This window comes from Zalophus californianus, chromosome 1 (genome assembly GCF_009762305.2).
Source record: "Zalophus californianus isolate mZalCal1 chromosome 1, mZalCal1.pri.v2, whole genome shotgun sequence".
Classification (NCBI taxonomy): Eukaryota; Metazoa; Chordata; class Mammalia; order Carnivora; family Otariidae; genus Zalophus; species Zalophus californianus.
The window spans coordinates 5727394-5743592 of NC_045595.1; the positions used below are offsets into that span (position 1 = coordinate 5727394).

The window sequence follows — 16199 nt, forward strand, 5'->3', positions numbered from 1 at the left end:
GTGCTGCTGCCTGGGGGCCCCCCAAGCCAGCGCCCCTGACACAGGTCACCCCAGAGCCAGCTCAGCCCCTTGCCTCCCAAGCCCCGTCTCAGTGATGCCCCAGCGCCGGGCTGGGGCCACAGGCCAGCCCCCTGGAGTCACCGACAGCCTCCTCTTCCTCACCCACTCTGGTCTCCAGCCTGTCCCCTCCACGTCCGGTCCCTGGATGTCATCCAGCTGCTCAGTCCCCACTGTCTGTCCAGCATATCTCCACATGCCTCCTCCCCAGTGTTCCCTGGCCTCCATGCTGCCCTTGACCGTGCATGGTCTCTGCGGCCGGGAGAGGCTGCCCTTTGCCCTCAGGAAGCCGCCTGGCTCTGCAGCCACAGGGCATCTCTCTGACCCTTTGGGTCTGCCGTGGTCCCAGCCCACACCCACAGAGGGCATCTAACAGAGCCAGGGGACAGTGGTCAGGCGGGTTTCACCCTGTGCCCACACGTAGCGTGTCAGAGACATCCAGGAGTCCTTGGTAGATTCTCGGGGCCACCAGATGCCCCGGGGAAGGGGACCCCCGGACAGCCCGTTTCTCCCACCCACTGCCCCCGCCTGTTCCCCACAGACGTCCGGCAGGGGCCCTGCTTCTCCGAGGTGCTGCAGGCCGTGTGTCAGGCTCAGTCGAGCAGCGGTGAGGCTGTCACGAGGGCCCAGTGCTGCTGTGGGGGCGGCCGGGGCTGGGGGCCTCGCTGTGAGCTCTGTCCCCTGCCTGGCACCTCTGCCCACAGGACCCTGTGCCCCCACGGCCCGGGCTACACCGCTGAAGGCCAAGGTGGGTGGCGAGGTTGTTCATGGTCGTGTCTGTGGCCCAGAGGGTGCTAGGGCGTGTGAGCCAGTGGGAAACGGGGTCCATTGCTGTGTGTGTACGTGAACTGGGGTGAAGGGGTGAGCAGGTGTGTGGGCAGGTGTGTGAGACAATGTGTTCTTTGTTTTCTGTGGGCTCCTGAATGAGCCTGCAGAAGCGTGTGAGCTGGTGTGCCTTCCCTTTGTGAGCAAGCTCAGTCATGAGCGTGTCTCCGTGTGTTCTTGAGTGTGTGAGCGTGTTAGTGAGCATGCGCGTGTGCCAGTGAGGGGAAGAGCTGGTGTGTGTTTCGTGCATGCTGGCTGCATGAGGAGAACATACCAGAAGGTGGCTGAAAGGGACTGAGCCCATCCGTGTGTTTTGGAGTCTAGCAAGTGTCTGTGAAGGTAGGTGCGTGTGTGAGTGAGTGTGAGTGTTTCCCTGCACGAGTATGTCTCCTCCAGCGTGTCAGTGAGGGTGAGACAGGTCATCCCTAGGGAGCAGCTGTAACACCAAGGGCTGAGGAGGAAGTGCCTTTGCAAAGGTATGTCTGGGGGGGACAGAGAAGTCCCTGAGTGTGTGTCGTTGTGATTCTGCAGGAGCGTCAGCGTGTGACTGGTGTGCAGTGCATGTGTAATTTCTGTGCTTCCACGTTTGTGTGGGTGCCCTGGTGAGGCTATGGGGAGGGTGTGTCCCCCCACCGCCAGGTGTCCTCAGTGTGTGGTGGAAGGAGCTCCGTTAGTGTTTTCTGCTGGCAGAGGTATGACTCACAGCCTAAGGGTGGGGTCTCCAGGGTCAGTAGAGACTGGCCTTGCCCCAGGGGGAGGGCTGGTGGACACGAGGGTGGAGGTGTGCCCCAGTGACCCGAGGCGGCCTGCGCAGCTGAGCCCTGCGTGTCCCCCCAGATGTGGACGAGTGCCGCATGCTTGCTCACCTGTGCCCCCACGGGGAGTGCATCAACAGCCTTGGCTCCTTCCGCTGTCGCTGCCAGACTGGGTATGCGCCAGATGCTGCTGCCACAGCCTGTCTGGGTGAGCCTCCCCACCCCCGTCCCCTGGCCCGCCCCCCCCTTTGCACAGCACCAGAGCATCCCTGGCCCTGCCCCCTGCCCCAACACCATCTGGGCCACTTCCTTCCTGGTATTTTGTGCATCCTGAGATTTTCAGTTACACCTTGTAGCAGTTGTTCACCTAAGTCAGGGATTAGCAAACTCTAGCTCAAGGGACTAGTCCGGCCCTCCACTTGTTTTTGTTACTAAAGTTTTATTGGCACACAGCCATGCCTGTTTGGTTCCCTTCCCATTGTGGCTGCTTTCCCGCACCACAAAGGAAGAGTTGAGTAGTTGGGACTGAAACCATGTGGCCCGCAAAGCCAAAGATGTTTATTCTCTGGCTTTTTATGGAAAATGGGCCAATTCCTTGTGTAAGCCCATAGAGTCTGCTTGGTTAGGGCCTGAGTGGAGGCCCCAGGCCCTGAGCCTCCGGGAACATCTGTCTGATCCCCCTGCATGCTGCTCACCCTCTAGATGTAGATGAGTGTGGCCAGGCCCCCACGCCATGCGCCTTCCTCTGCAAAAACACTGAGGGCGGCTTCCTGTGCGCCTGCCCCCGAGGCTACCTGCTGGAGGAGGGTGGCAAGACCTGCAGAGGTGAGGCTGCCCCCCAGGCCCTGTGGGGGGCCCCCCAGGGATGCCCCGAGCTCGTCCCCTCCCCCACACCGCGTGCCGTTGGACGCCAACCTTGGGGTCTTGCCCCTGGGAAGCCCCCAGCCCTGGGGGGGCCCTGCCCTGAGCCCGCGGGGACCATCTGTGCCGCAGACCTGGACGAGTGCTCCTCTAGGCGACACAGCTGCCAATTCTTCTGCACCAACACCATCGGCTCCTTCGCCTGCCGCTGTCCCCCCGGCTTCACGCAGCACCACCAGGCCTGCCTTGGTGAGTCCTCCCACCGCTCCCTGCAGCTGATGCGTGGCACCGGCCTTCACTCGTTTCCCAGACACGTAGCAAGTGCCGAGTGTGTGCCAGACATCGGAGACAGAGGGTGATCGGAACAAAGTCCACGCTCTGTGGGTGCTCATATTCCGGTGGCAGTCTCCTTCCTCACCCTAGGGACGTGGGAGGCCCGCCCTGAAGAGTCCCTCTGACCTTGGCCCAGGACACCCACTTTTACCCCTGACCAGTCCCTGCTGGGTCTCTCTCCTAGGGTCTCCCCAGAGTGCTCCAGAAAGCCCGGGGGCTCACAGGGTCTAGAGGGGAAGTTGGTTCAGAAGCCAAAGCTGCAGGGGCATCTGCCGCTCCCATCACTTTTTAGTGTCTTGTGGCCTGAAAGAATCAGACCCCCGCTGAGGGCCAAGCCCAGCCGTGGGTGACCCCATTCAGGCTCCCACTAACCCAGTCAGCCCGCACCTACTGCGACCTCCTGTGTACCAGGCAGTGCTCTAGGCCAGAGGGCTGCGCACGCCACTCCCCTAGGTCAGGTCCAGCCCCCTACTTTCTTTTGTTAATAAAGTTTTATTGGCGCGCAGTCACGCCCATTCATTTACGTACGTCTGTGGCTGCTTTTGAGCTGCAACAGCAGAGCCAGAGCCAAGTAGCTGCAACAAAGTCACACATATTTTTCCTAGCTGTCCCTTTGCGGAAGGGATTTGCCTAGGCCTGTTCTAAACCCTGAGGGCACAGCAGCGCACACAAGAGGCAAGTTTGCTGTGTCGCAGATTGTCCCTGCTAGCAGGGAATCCAGACAGAAACAAACAGTAAGTTAACACCATAGTGTGTTGGAAGGCGATGCGTGGCGTGAAAGAAAGAAAACATAAAGCAGAGTAACGAGATCGGGAAGGCTGCAGTATTTCACATAGGGGTCAGGAGAAGCCTCGTCAAAAGGGACATTTGTACAAAGGGCGGAAGGAGGTGCGGGAGCGAGTTGTGTGCCCATCTGGGAAGAGCCTTATGAACCTTGAAACAAGCTGCGTTTCTTGTTTCTCTGCACGGTTATCTTCTCTGTCTCTGAAGATGAGCACACCTGACTTAGCATTTGTATGTGGGCAGCTCTATGCACGTACACGTGTGGGCCCTGCACACGGCCCATGCGTGCCATGCACCGGGCAAGCTCACGTGAGACTCCTCTCCCACAGATCGAGGGCTCCAGATCATTCCTCACTAACACCTGCATAGCCTATACTCCTTGTGGGTGGTCTTAGGCTGACTGGATCAGGGGTCGCCAATTTTTTTCTGTCAAATGTCCAACAGTAGATCTTTTCAGCTTTGTGGTCCATACGGCCTTTGTCGAAAACACTTAGCCCTGCCCTTGTAGATCAAAAGTAGCCACAGACGGTGCGTCATAAACGAATGGGCATAGCCGTGTGCCAATGAAATGCATTTACAAAAAAACAGGCAGCGGGCCAGATTTGGGTCTCAGGGCCTCTGTTTGCTGATGCCTGGACTAGAAGATCAAACTTACATGACCACGGTAGGGCCCCCAACCCTTGGTTTGCTTTGCTGGATGCAAGGGAGAGAAACCGCCGTAGCGCCCGATGCTTCTCTCTGGTGGGATCCTAGCAGGAATCCCGGGCTGGTCTCTGTGGCCCCTCAAGGGACAGCTCGGACATGAGGGATGAGCCCACAAGCAGATACAGGATCCTCCCTGGCTCGGAAGCCCCAGGTCCCCAGTGTCTCTTGCACCCAGGAGAGATTCCAGGTCCCTAACGGGAGGTGTCTAGGGTCAAGAATCTTCATACTCTAGGAAGCCAAAACTAGGGTTCCCCGCCAGAAATAAACCACCAGCGTGGGCCATTACCACCGTAATCAGCCATGTCTCGGCTTGCACTGCTGTCACAAAACACCCTAGACCGGGGTGGGGGGTGGGGCTTAACCAGTAGACTCTAGAGCCTGGAACGTCCAAGGTTAGGGTGCCGGGACGGTCGGTTTCTGGTAAGGGCTCTCCTCTGGTCCTGCAGACAGCTGCCTCCTCTCTGTGGCTCACCAGGCAGAGAGAGAGAGAGAGAGAGAGAGAGAGAGAGCAAGGTCTTGAGTGTCTTTTCTTACAAGTCGCCCCCTCCTGAGCCCACAGAGGGTAAGTCAGCCACCCCAGGTGACACAGCTTTGGAGGCAATGCCGATGAGAGTCGAACGAAGTCCTATACGTGCATGATCTTGAATGTTCGGGGCAGTTCTGGGAGGTGGGGACAGTTACAGATCTCATTTCACAGAAGGAGAAACTGAGGCACAGAGAGGGACAGTGACTTGCCCGAAGCCAAACCATTGATCAGGCGGTGGGCCCGGCATGGTGGGTGCCCGACCCGAATCCCCTAACCGCTAGGCCATCCTGCCCATTCTCTGTCCCCTGCAGACAATGACGAGTGCTTGGCTCAGCCTGGCCCGTGTGGCACCCGTGGGCGCTGTCACAACACGCCCGGCAGCTTCCGCTGTGAGTGCCGCCAAGGCTTCGCCCCGGACAGCTCGGGCCGAGGCTGTGAAGGTAGAGCTGGGCTTTGGGTGGGGTCCGGGCCCGGGCTGTAGTCCAGGGGCCCGCCAGGCAAGCCATCTGGCCCTGTCCGTGTCTCGCAGATGTGGATGAGTGTGATGGGCCCCATCGCTGCCAGCACGGGTGTCAGAATGAGCTGGGGGGCTACCGCTGTGGCTGCCCCCAGGGCTTCACCCCGCACTCCCAGTGGAGCCAGTGTGTGGGTGAGTGTCCAGGGCTGGGAGGAAGCTGGGGCCCCCCCATCAGAATCTGTCCAGAGCAGGCAACTAGGAACCACCCCCATCTGGGTCGTGCACCCCCCCACCTCCACTGCTGGGGAGGCGCAGGGCAAGCTTGGCAAAGCTCAAGTCCACTTTTTAGGGAGTGGTGGCCTGGGGGGCTCAGCTGAGAAGGATTCTGAGTCAGTGCCTGTGATCGCTGGGAAAGAGTGCTGGGATTGATTAGTGATGCCTGCTCTGGGTGTGGCAATGGGGACCAGGAGCGTGCATGCTTCATCTTTGCCATGGCTGTTGCAGAGGCCCTCGTGTGGGGGACTAGCCTTCTGCACCCCGACCTTCTCCGTCACATGCTTCTCTTTGTGCTCCGGCCCTCCACACGGCAGCCTCGTCCTTACCACGCCTCTCTGCTCCTCCCCTACAGTCTGGCTTTCACTCTCTGCCCTTGTTGGGCCCACTCTTTGGAGAGCCCTCTGGGCACTGCTACCTGCTCCTCCTGGACACTCTCCTCCCTCAGTCTCTATGACACGGCTGGCCCTGCCCTCCCACCGCCTCTCTGACACTCCCTTCTCTCTGGTTCCTCCTCCCGCCCCTGACGGTGGGTCCTCAGCTACGTTCTCCATCTTTGCCCTGCCCTGCAGCGGTTGGCCCTTGGGGACGGCACAGACCTTTGGCCCTGCTGCCGGTTCCTCCTGGTCGGCCTGTCTCCCCCTCTGCACACTCAAGCCCTCACTCGTCCACCTGCAGCTTGCCCGGGACCTACCTTGTGTCAGGCGCTGGGATGCAGAAGTGGGCCAAGTAGCAGACGCCATCCCTGCTCGCCGGTGTTCTCCTCTAGTGGTGGGGACCGGGATTAATTAGGCCAGTGGTTCTCAACTGGGAATGGTTCTGCCCCCTTGGGGACATTTTGAAGGGTCTCGGAGACCTTCTGCTCATCACAACTGGGAGGTAGATGCTCCTGGCGTCTCGTGCGTGGAGGCCACGGATGCCGCTCAGTATCGTATGGTGCACGGGACAGCCCCCCGACCACAGAGAATGATCCAGTTCCCAGTGTCAGTTGTGCCAAGTACGAAACCTCATTCCAGATCGTCCCACAATTTAGGATTCCTGGGAAATTTTGAGAAATGCTTTGAAGGAGGATTACAGGGCTGGGGGAGTTGAGGAGTGTAGGGGTGGGGCAGACCTATGCCAGGGCTGATGGAGAGCCTGATGGAGGGTGACGCTGACCCAGGGCTCTGAAGGAGGAGGCAGCGTTAACTGCGTGGGGACCGGGAGTGCTGTGGGCAGGGGCTTTGGGGGATGCAAAAGCTGCCCCCGCAGCAAAAGCTGTTCTCTCTCTCTTGCTGTCCCCACTCACAGACGAAAACGAGTGTGCGCTGTCCCCTGCAGCCTGTGGCAGCGCCTCCTGCCACAACACGCTGGGCGGCTTCCGCTGCGTCTGCCCCTCTGGCTTTGACTTTGACCAGGCCCTGGGGGGCTGCCAGGACGTAGACGAGTGTGCCGCCCGGGGAGGCCCCTGTAGCTACGGCTGTGCCAACACCCCTGGTGGCTTCCTGTGTGGCTGTCCCCAAGGCTACTTCCGGGCCGGGCAAGGGTGAGGGGCTGGAGTGGGGCAGGCACAGATGCCCCAACCCTGTGAGAGCGCACACACGCACACACGTGCGTCCATGCACACATGCCATTTGCACACGTGTGCACAGAGACTTGGGCACCCACAGCACACGTGTGGGTGCACACACGAGCTCACACCCCATTTTGGTGTAATTGCCTGCATGGTGCCCTTGTATATTTGCATGTGCACAACGGTAGGTGCGCACTTCTCTGTAACACCCTTGAGCATCTGCACGACTCACGCATGTGCCAACACGCCTGGGCACCCTTATGCATTCGTATATTTCAGTGTCCACATGTGCACACATAACACTCACCAGCATCTGGGGTGCCTGCAGGTTCACATCTCTGCCCGGGTGAGCTAAGGGAGGCGTGCACGCATGCACACATCCTTTGTGCATGCACACGCAAAGGCACTCCCGCACATTTACACACCAGCACCCGTCCCCACGGGCATTGTGGCTCTGAATGGAGAGTGAGGGCTGGAGGGGGTGCGGGGGAGATCCCACCAGCCTGCCCCTGAAGACCCACCACCCCCTTGTCCTGGCCCAGGCACTGTGTCTCTGGCCTGGGCTTCAGCCCTGGACCCCAGGAGGCCCCAGACGAGGAGGAGCTGCTCTCATCCGAAGCCTGCTATGAATGCAAGATCAATGGCCTCCCCCCTCGTGACCGGCCACGGCGCAGCGCCTACGGGGGCCACCAGGTGGGGAGAAGGAAGGCAGAAGTGAGACAGGAATGCTGGGTCTGAGGGGCTTTCAGTATTGGATTTAACTAAATATGAGTGTATTACTTTGTCCTATTCACCCCTTTTTTCCCCTTTCCTATTGTTGCCATTGTTTTCTGTAAGCTTCTCAAAGGTAGGGCCCTGGGTCTGTAAGAGTGAGTCAAGTGGTTGTCGGGGCTCCTAGGCTGGGCGCCCATGGATCTGGGTGGAAGAGGGCTGTCCCCCCGCCCCGCACCCTCCCTGGCTTTGCCTGCAATACCCAAGACTGCCAGCAGGTGTCAGCAAGAGCACACGTGTGAGCAACACTGCCGGGTAGGTGGGGGAGGGCTGAAGTCTCCAGACCGGAGGGGCAGGGAAACAGGACTAGCTTTCACATTAACACAACCACAAAGGACCCCTCAACACGTAAATGAGGCGGAACAAATAGCAGTGCCCAGAGCCAAGGAGAAGAAAACAGATCACCTCCTGTAGGACTGGCTACGTCACCCGGCCCGGTTAGCCTGCCATTGAGGCCACTGGCTTATTCAGGGCCCTGTCCGGCTGCCAGGACCAGGAGCATACTCAGAGCAGTTCACATAAAGAGGGGTTTGTCATCTGCACACAGGGTGCTCTCAAAGAGCCCAGATGCAGGAAGTGTCGCACCCCCCCCCACCCCGGGAACCGGAAGGCTATTGGGCAGCTCCTCTCTGTGGCCCCTACCCACTGCATTCCCATTCTCCCCGCCTCTGACCGGCACCTGCCTGGTCTTTGTCCACAGGTGAGCCCGGCCAGCCTTGACTCGGAGGCCCCACTGACCTTGGGCCTGAACCTCTCACGCCTGGGCTGGGCTGAGCACATCCTGGAGCTGCGGCCAGCCCTGGAGAGCCTGCAGGGACGGGTCCGCTATGTCATTGCCCATGGCAACAGGCCAGGTTTCTTCCGCATGCATCACCTCCGGGGCCTCAGCTCCCTGCAGCTGGGGCGACGGAGGCCCGGGCCTGGAACCTACCAGCTGGAGGTGGTGAGCGTGGCAGGGCCCTGGGGCACCTGGCCGGAGGGGCAGCTGACACCAGGGGGCGGGGCCTTGCGGCTGAAGGTGCACCTGCAGCTGCTGTAGCTGGAAGGAGCCCGCACCGCCTCCCTGACCTCAGGCCCCTCCCGCGGCCCCCTCTCTGGACTCCCTGCATGGGCACTGCCCCATCCTTGCCTCTTCCGGCGGGATTTGGGGGAAACTGATGTCACTCAGCTCACCGCACACCGCGGAGAGACCCTGGTGACCCTGGTGAAGCCTTGGCCTCGGGTGCGCCCCAGGGCCCCCCATTCATTCTCTTCTCCAGAACTGCCGATTCTGGAGTTGGGGGGCTGCCGATCCCACCAGCAATGGGATCACTGACCAGGTGGAACCCCAAAACTCAGGAAGAGTAAAATACGATTCTGCGACCTCAGGCGAACCCAGCCTCTGCCCAGGGGGACAGATTTGGACAATTGGGTATTGCAGGCAAAGCCGGGGAGGGTGCGGGGCGGGGGGACAGCCCTCTTCCACCCAGGTCCATGGGCGCCCAGCCTGGGAGCCCCGACAACCGCTGCACTCACTCTTACAGACCCAGGGCCCTACCTTGGAGAAGCTTACAGAAAATAATGGCAACAATAGGAAAGGGGAAAAATGGGGAAATAGGACAAAGTAATACACTCATATTTAGTTAAATCCAACACTGAAAGCCCCTCAGACCCAGCATTCCTGTCTCACTTCTGCCTTCCTTCTGCCCAACAATGGACCCCAACATTCCGTCTTGCCTGGAGACAGCTGGAAGCCACGGCATGCACCCTCCTCCTCCACCACCCAGGGTCCAGGAGGGGCCTGTGATTCACTGTAGCTGGTCCGTCTCAGGCTTACACTGCTGCACTGCCCCATGGCTCACCCCTGGGGCGCAGTGCGACATGGGAACGGACGGCTGGGGTGGGCCTGGGCCTTGACCCTCCAAGCCAAAGAGCCTCTGGGGCCCCAGCCAGAGTTGGTGACGCACAGCCACGCTCGAGCCCCCGGTGGGGTGGGCTAAGGTTCCAGCCTGCTTTTATGTCAGAAGCAGAGACAACAATAAAGTTATTTTGGGTTAAGTCTGCCTCTTTGGCATGTTCTGGAAGTCAGGAGGTGCTGCCCTCAGCAGGGCCAGGCCAGGCTCACAGGTCAGGGGGCAGGAGGCCCCGGAGGGTAGGATGGACTTCAGCCTGGGGCTCGGAGGAGAAACCATGCGGGTGAGACACAGGTGAAGGCCACCTTCCACCTGGAGGTGGGGACATGGTGCCAGGGTACAGGCAGGTTCTGTGAACCTCAGACCCGTGAGTGGCACAAGGCCAGGCTGATGGTGGCCACCACTGGAAGCCCTTGTGGGTTCACCGATCCTGATGACAACGGCTTATGCTTCCTGACCACGTGTGATGTGCCGGGCGCCATTCCAAGTATTTTCCCATTGTCGACCCATTGACTAGTCCTTGCAACCGCCTGGAATAGAGGCTGTTGTGCTCATCCCCATTTCACAGATTGGAAAACAGGCTTACGGAGGTGAAGGTGACTCCAGGTGGCAGGTAGCAGAGCCAGCGTCCGTGCCGGGAGATCATGGCTGTGCAGTCGGCGTGTGTGGATGCTTGCCTGTCAGACAGTAGCACATTTATTTTTTTTAAGTTTGCTTACTTATTTTTTTAGTAATCGCTACGTCCAATGTGGGGCTGGAGCTCACGACCCCGAGGTCCAGAGTCACACGCTCTACTGACTGAGCCAGCCAGGTACCCCAGAGAGTAGAGCATTTAGTCCCCGCTGACTTGTCTGAGAAAATCAGTGATATCACCCATTTTACAGGGGGCGGAACCGAGGCTTAGAGAGTTTGTAGAATCTGCCCGAATCACCTCCATAGCTTAGCGGGGCCTGGGTGTGACCCACCAGCCCCCAAACTGCCTCTTGTCCTCTAGAGAGGGAGCATTTGGTTTTCATCTGGAATGTTCTCTCTCGTGGTGGAAACAGACTGCCCGGGGAGAGGACAGTTGGATGACTTGAGTCTGGCTGAGTGACCTGAATGTGGCCCGCCTCTCCCTGCAGGATGGTCACTGGTGCCCGGTCCCAGGGCTCTGTTCCTGGCCTGGTTCTGGTTCCCCTGACCTAACCGGAGCTTCTCTGGACCCCTGTCAGAGCTTGCAGAGGGCTCCTCCGCATTCGCCGGCCTCACTACAGCCCAAGGAGCTGAGCAGAACAAGTACAGTGAGCCCCGTTTTAGAGGCAAGGAAAGAGGCGCCAAGAGAGCAAGCGGTTTGCTCAAGGTCACCAGCTGGACTCGAACCAGGGCCTGCAGCCAGCATGCCCCCTGGGAGCCATCAGCTGTGAGGACTGCCAGCACAGATCTGGGGGTGGGATTCAACACAGGCGGGGGCAGCAACTCACACCCCATAATGAAACGCGACAGACAGGAATGGCATCCCACCAAAGGTTTATTTAAAAAACTCTAGAAAAGCAGCCTGGGAGAAGTGTCCTGGGATGGACTGGTGCTTTGCAAGGACCCAGAGGGACCCAGCAGGAGTGGCCCAGGGTGGGTGGCAAGAGGCTGCAGGCGGGCGATGTATTCCGGTGATCCTCTACAAGACCCATAGCTTGGCGCAGACTCTGGCTCCTGGAGCAGGCAAGAGGGCTTGAAGTAAGGTCAGCTCTCTCCTTCCAGCTGCCTGAGGAGCGGGATGGGGCAGGGGTGACGGGAGGGAGCCAACCGCAGGCTCAGGCACAGGCACTGAATTTGGCCCGAATGACAGGGAGGCTGGGGCACCTGGAGCCGCAGGGGACCGTTGCAGTGGAGAAAGGTCCAGCCCATCTTGTGCTGGGCTAATCCTGGAGATGTGTCGGCTCACGGTCCTGCAGGGGGGATTGGAGAGGCCGGCAGGTGACGGGAACTGGAGTGGAGCTGGGCGCCCTGCAGCTCTTGGTCCGCACACCTGACATTTCATTGCAGCACTTGCTGAAGCCCCCTAGCCTGGGTTAGGGTAGTAAACAGCCACCTGAGTGTCAGCCTGCAGGGCTGACCACAGAATCAGCCTCCTTGGTCCTGGAAGGGAGTCCCCTCACCCAGTCTGTGCTGATCATGAGCCCTCATCCCTCAGCAGTGGTGATGGGTAGGGGATGGTCACATGATCAGAGTCCTTACCTGGATTAGCCTTTGTCAGGAGGGTAGTTTTCCCGTTGTTGCTTCTGGTGAGCCTGCTAACCTTGGGCAGTAGCTTGGAGATTCCAGTGTTCGACTTCCTACCTCCAAAGAGGATGACTGTACAAGAGAGAAAGAAATAGATAAGAACTCCACCAATACCCTCTGAGCACCTGGATCCAGCCAAGCCTGAAGCCGTTGGCTAGTGACTTGAGCCGACGAGTTTCCCATTTGCTTGAGTTTGCCATTTCTAGCAATGGAAAAAGTCTTGGCTAAAAGAGTTGTTCATCCACTCAGTCTCCACTCACCAGCAATCGGCGGGCTCTCTTTGGGGCGGCGGCAGCTGTCAGCGTGCTGGACTTTGGTCCCCTCCTTTGGGGGTTGAGGAGCCCAGGGGCCCACAGCAGGGAGGCGGAGGCCCCCCCGGAGGCTGGGTGTGGGTCTCACCCACCTTGCAAGTGTCTCCAGTGGCGCTTTGAGAGGGTCTTGTTCCCAGCATCCAGGAAGTCTACCATCTTTGGCACCCAGCTGTCCCGTGGGTTCGCACACAGGATCTTGTTTCTCGGGAAGAAGAATCTGGGGGGTGGGGTGGGGGAGCGGGTCCCTAGGTTAGGGTGTGAGTGGGGAGCAAAGCTGTGTAGAAGACTCCCCCCGCCCCCGCCAGCCTCCCACAGTCCCACTCACATCACAGCAGGCAGGTTGCAGCTGCCGCTCACTTCTTGGCGCCGGTAACCCCGGGCGTGCCGGAGGAAGCCGGGCCGAACACGGGAGTTGTAGGCCAGGCAGCAGTCCTCAGAGACACCTGCAAGCACGGCCGGAGCTCGCATCTCTGTGTGCACATGCGCTCTGCACGGGCTGCCCCAGACGCAGGCACCCCAAAACAGACCACAACCCTCCCAGCTCAGGTGATAAGGAGGCCAACACGGCTCACCTTTGGCCCCTGATATGGGGACGGCTGGCAGGAGTTGGAGGGGGTCCACAGTCTCGGGCTGGGAAGGACCCAAGACCACACAATGAATGAGGGACCAAAGCCACTTCTACTGCTCTGGGGCGGAGGGCAAGTGGTGCAGATGGAGCGCCCCGAGGAGGCACCGGGGGCCACCACGCCCGGCCCAGGCCCTCCTAAAATGAACGGTCTGGCCAGCCACTCCTGACGCCCCAACTCCTGCTCCAGCCTGGCCCTCCCCCACCTAGGGCCATCTCAAGGGCCTCTGCCCTTCTGTCCCCAGCAGAGTGACCACTCAGTCAGTGGGCCAAAAACCAGGAGGTCTCTGTTCGTTTACTGATTGGTTGAAAAAAGCATTTTGAGTTCCTACTAGGTGCCAGATGTGTAGACAAACACAGAGGGGAATTGGGTATGGGGCTCTCCCAGCCTGGTGGGGAGACCCAGAGATCCGTCTGTGCTGGGAGGGGGGAAGAGCAGGGACCTGGAGCTGGGTGGGCTTGGAAGAAGAGGTGTGCCAGCAGGGCCTGGGAGCATGAGCAGGTGGAATTGATGAGACAGTGAGAGGCCTTCAAGGCCCTGTGGCATCCATCCCTCAGCTGACCCCTGCCTCCAGGCACCACACCTGAGTTCTGGCCAAGCGCAGTAGGAAGGATGGGGGGAGGACTTTAGTGCTCCCCCACATCTCCAAACCTTGGTCCCAGAGGGCAAGGGACAGGGGAGCTGGATGGACCCTCCGTTGCAGTACCAGGCAGGCCGGGGGCCACTCTGCCCCCAGGATCAAAGGGCCCCAAGCTGGGCCTGGCTCGTGGAATGGGCCTCTGATAGCAGGACAACGGGAATGAAGCCCAGCCCCATCCCGGGCAAAGGTAAGGTCTGCTGGAAGCTAGGGCCTTTCAGACCGAGTGACGGGCAGGCGGGGCAGGTAGGGGAGGTGGGGGGAAGGGGGCTCTGGGGCTTTGACCAAGCCAGGGACCCTGCTCAGCCAGCTGCTGGGGCTCAGCCACCTCCCCTGGAGCCCTGTCCTATATCCTGGGGTTGCAAGACATAGTGGCCGGGCTCTTGGTGGACACTGTATGCACCAAATCCTCAGCTGCCTAATAGAGGGAGAAGTGGGAAGGGACTCCCCATTAATAACAGTAATGGTTATCATTGTTGTTGCCCAGGCACTGGGCCAAGAGTTTTGCAAATATCAGCCCACTGGATTCTCATGTCCTATCTCAGCAGCGGGAATTCAGAGCCCCACTTTGCAGACGAGGAAACTGAGGCTCATGAAGACTGAGTAGTAACTCTCAGCCAGACCACACAGGCAGCCTGTGGGGGGGGGGGCGACTCACTCTTGTTGGGTCACATCACTGCAATGTGTCCCTAGCTCTGCCACCACTGGGAGCCACCCTCGCCCCCCACAGTCCCTGGGCTGGCTAGAGTCCTGGCAGGGAGGCCTTGGGTCTTGGACCCTGGAGGAGGCATCACAGGGGCTCTGGAAGGAGGGGCTGTGGGGCCTGTACCCCCAGGGAGCTGCACCAGTGCCAGGAGTTTCTACAGCCCCGGGGGGGGGGGGGAGCTGTCTGTCAGAATTCGGTGGTGGAGATTGAACGGGGGAGGCTTCTGGAAGAGCGGAGGGGCGAACAGGGGAGGGCAGGAGGAGGGCTCCTGGGAGGCAGGGTAGGTACGGCCCAAGACATTACCTTGAGCATGGATAGTAGACCAGGCGCCCACCAAGCTGGCCACGAGGCAGAGCACGAGCCACGGGTTCATAGTGCAGGCTGCTCTTCCTCCGCAGGTGTCTTGAGGAATAATGGGAGAGGTGGGGGTGATGAGGCCCCCAAATGGACAGCAGCAGGCACTGGGAACAACCCCATCTCAAGTCCGACACCCAGGGCCCCCTGCACAGGACAGGTGGTGCCGGCGCGGCCTGTGGCTGGTCTCAGCCAAACTCGGGGGACGGGGCGGGGGCGGGGCGCGGGGGGGGCAGGACTCACCAACGCCTGCGGGGTCCCAGGAGCCGGTACCTGCTGGGGTGTCTCCACGCTCTCCTGCCCGGCAGGCCAGCAGGCCTCACAGCCTTTATAGATGGAGCCCCACCCTGCGGCCACCTGCTCTCCTCCCCCTCCCCCCCCCTTTCCCACTTCGCCTCCGCCTTGGGCTTCTCCCAGTTTCTCTTTCTAGCTCCTCTCTCCCACGTCAAGGTGCACCTGGAGGGAGTTAGTGGTAGGCGCCCCGGACAAGAGGACCTCCTTCAAAGAGCTGGCAGGAAACACCAACTTTCTCAGCTACGAGGACGTGAGACAGACAAGGGTTGGCTCCCTTGGTGACTGGAGGCAGAACCACACAGATGGACAGACGCAGCCTGCCCAGGCCACTTGAAGGCTGGCTGCCTGGGGACCCCTCCCTTGACTGCTTCCCCCATCCAGGCCTCTCAGTCAGCGCCCCTGCTTTCTCCCCCAAAGGACCCTCTCTCCTCCCCGCATTCCCTCTCCTGCGGCACACTAGGGTGCACACCGGCTTCCCGCAGACGGGCCTCAGGCGGCCTAGAGCCTCTGCCTTGCTCCCTGCTCCGAAGCCACCTGTTCCTGTGGGGCCCTGACTTCACCCCATTTTTCTCTCCTTCCCCACAATGGGGAGCCTTACAGTTCTGCAGAAATGCCCTGGTTTTGAGAACAGGCAAATCCACAGAAGCAGAAAATAAAATCAGTCATTGCCGTGGGCTGGGAGGGGAGAATGGGGGGTTTGTAACTGTGAATATAGTAAACCCATGAAACTTACACTTTCTTTTTTTTAAAAGATTTTATTTTATCTTTTTTTAAACATTTGTTTGAGAGAGAGACAGAGCTTGTGCACACAGCGGGGAGAGGGGCAGAGGGAGAGGGAGAGAATCCTCAAGCCGACGACCCCCTGAACCCAGAGCCCCAAGTGGGGCTGATTCCAAGACCCTGAGATCATGACCTGAGCCGAAATCAAGAGTCAGACACTTAACTGACTGAGCCAGCCAGGCGCCCCTGAAGACTTTGTTTTTAAGTAATCGCTACACCTGGCATGGAGCTTGAATCCCTAACCCTGAGATCAAGAGTCGCAGGCCCCACCGACTGAGCCAGCCAGGCGCCCCTGGAACCCTACCCTTCCAGTGGGTGCAATGTAAGATATGTGAATTTTCTCAAGTATTAGCTGGGGAAAATATTTATTAACAACCACCAGAACAAAGAAATGCTCTAGTTTTCTAAGAAATGCCCGTATTACCTGGGGATACTCCAGGTAACT

At 59.6% G+C, this 16199-nt stretch overlaps 2 protein-coding genes across 4 annotated transcripts in view; one reads left to right on the forward strand and one right to left on the reverse strand.

The window, feature by feature from the left end:
- Positions 1-9911, forward strand: part of FBN3 (fibrillin 3) — a 54239-nt gene extending 44328 nt beyond the window's left edge. The window contains exons 56-65 of the mRNA XM_035723607.1: positions 599-805; positions 1720-1845; positions 2340-2462; positions 2631-2747; positions 5157-5285; positions 5375-5494; positions 6866-7100; positions 7670-7820; positions 8599-9309; positions 9625-9911. Of these exons, the coding sequence (XP_035579500.1) occupies positions 599-805; positions 1720-1845; positions 2340-2462; positions 2631-2747; positions 5157-5285; positions 5375-5494; positions 6866-7100; positions 7670-7820; positions 8599-8937 (1547 nt within the window). The 3' untranslated portion in view covers positions 8938-9309; positions 9625-9911. The remainder of the gene's footprint in view (positions 1-598; positions 806-1719; positions 1846-2339; positions 2463-2630; positions 2748-5156; positions 5286-5374; positions 5495-6865; positions 7101-7669; positions 7821-8598; positions 9310-9624) is intronic.
- A 1368-nt stretch (positions 9912-11279) lies between these two features.
- CCL25 (C-C motif chemokine ligand 25) lies at positions 11280-14993 on the reverse strand. 3 transcript variants are annotated; one of them, XM_027586356.1, is made up of 7 exons: positions 14924-14973; positions 14630-14728; positions 12930-12987; positions 12683-12800; positions 12450-12574; positions 12002-12118; positions 11280-11712 (listed from the first exon to the last, which is right to left on the reverse strand). In XM_027586356.1, the coding sequence occupies exons 2-7, from the start codon at positions 14636-14638 to the stop codon at positions 11705-11707; spliced, it is 435 nt and encodes a 144-aa protein (XP_027442157.1). In that variant the 5' UTR covers positions 14639-14728; positions 14924-14973; the 3' UTR covers positions 11280-11704. The 3 variants fall into 3 exon arrangements, with proteins under 3 accessions (XP_027442157.1, XP_027442155.1, XP_027442156.1); XM_027586354.1 differs by lacking the exon at positions 12930-12987 and having other exon boundaries at positions 14924-14993; XM_027586355.1 differs by lacking the exon at positions 12930-12987 and having other exon boundaries at positions 11280-11830; positions 14924-14993.
- Positions 14994-16199: the final 1206 nt, after the last annotated feature.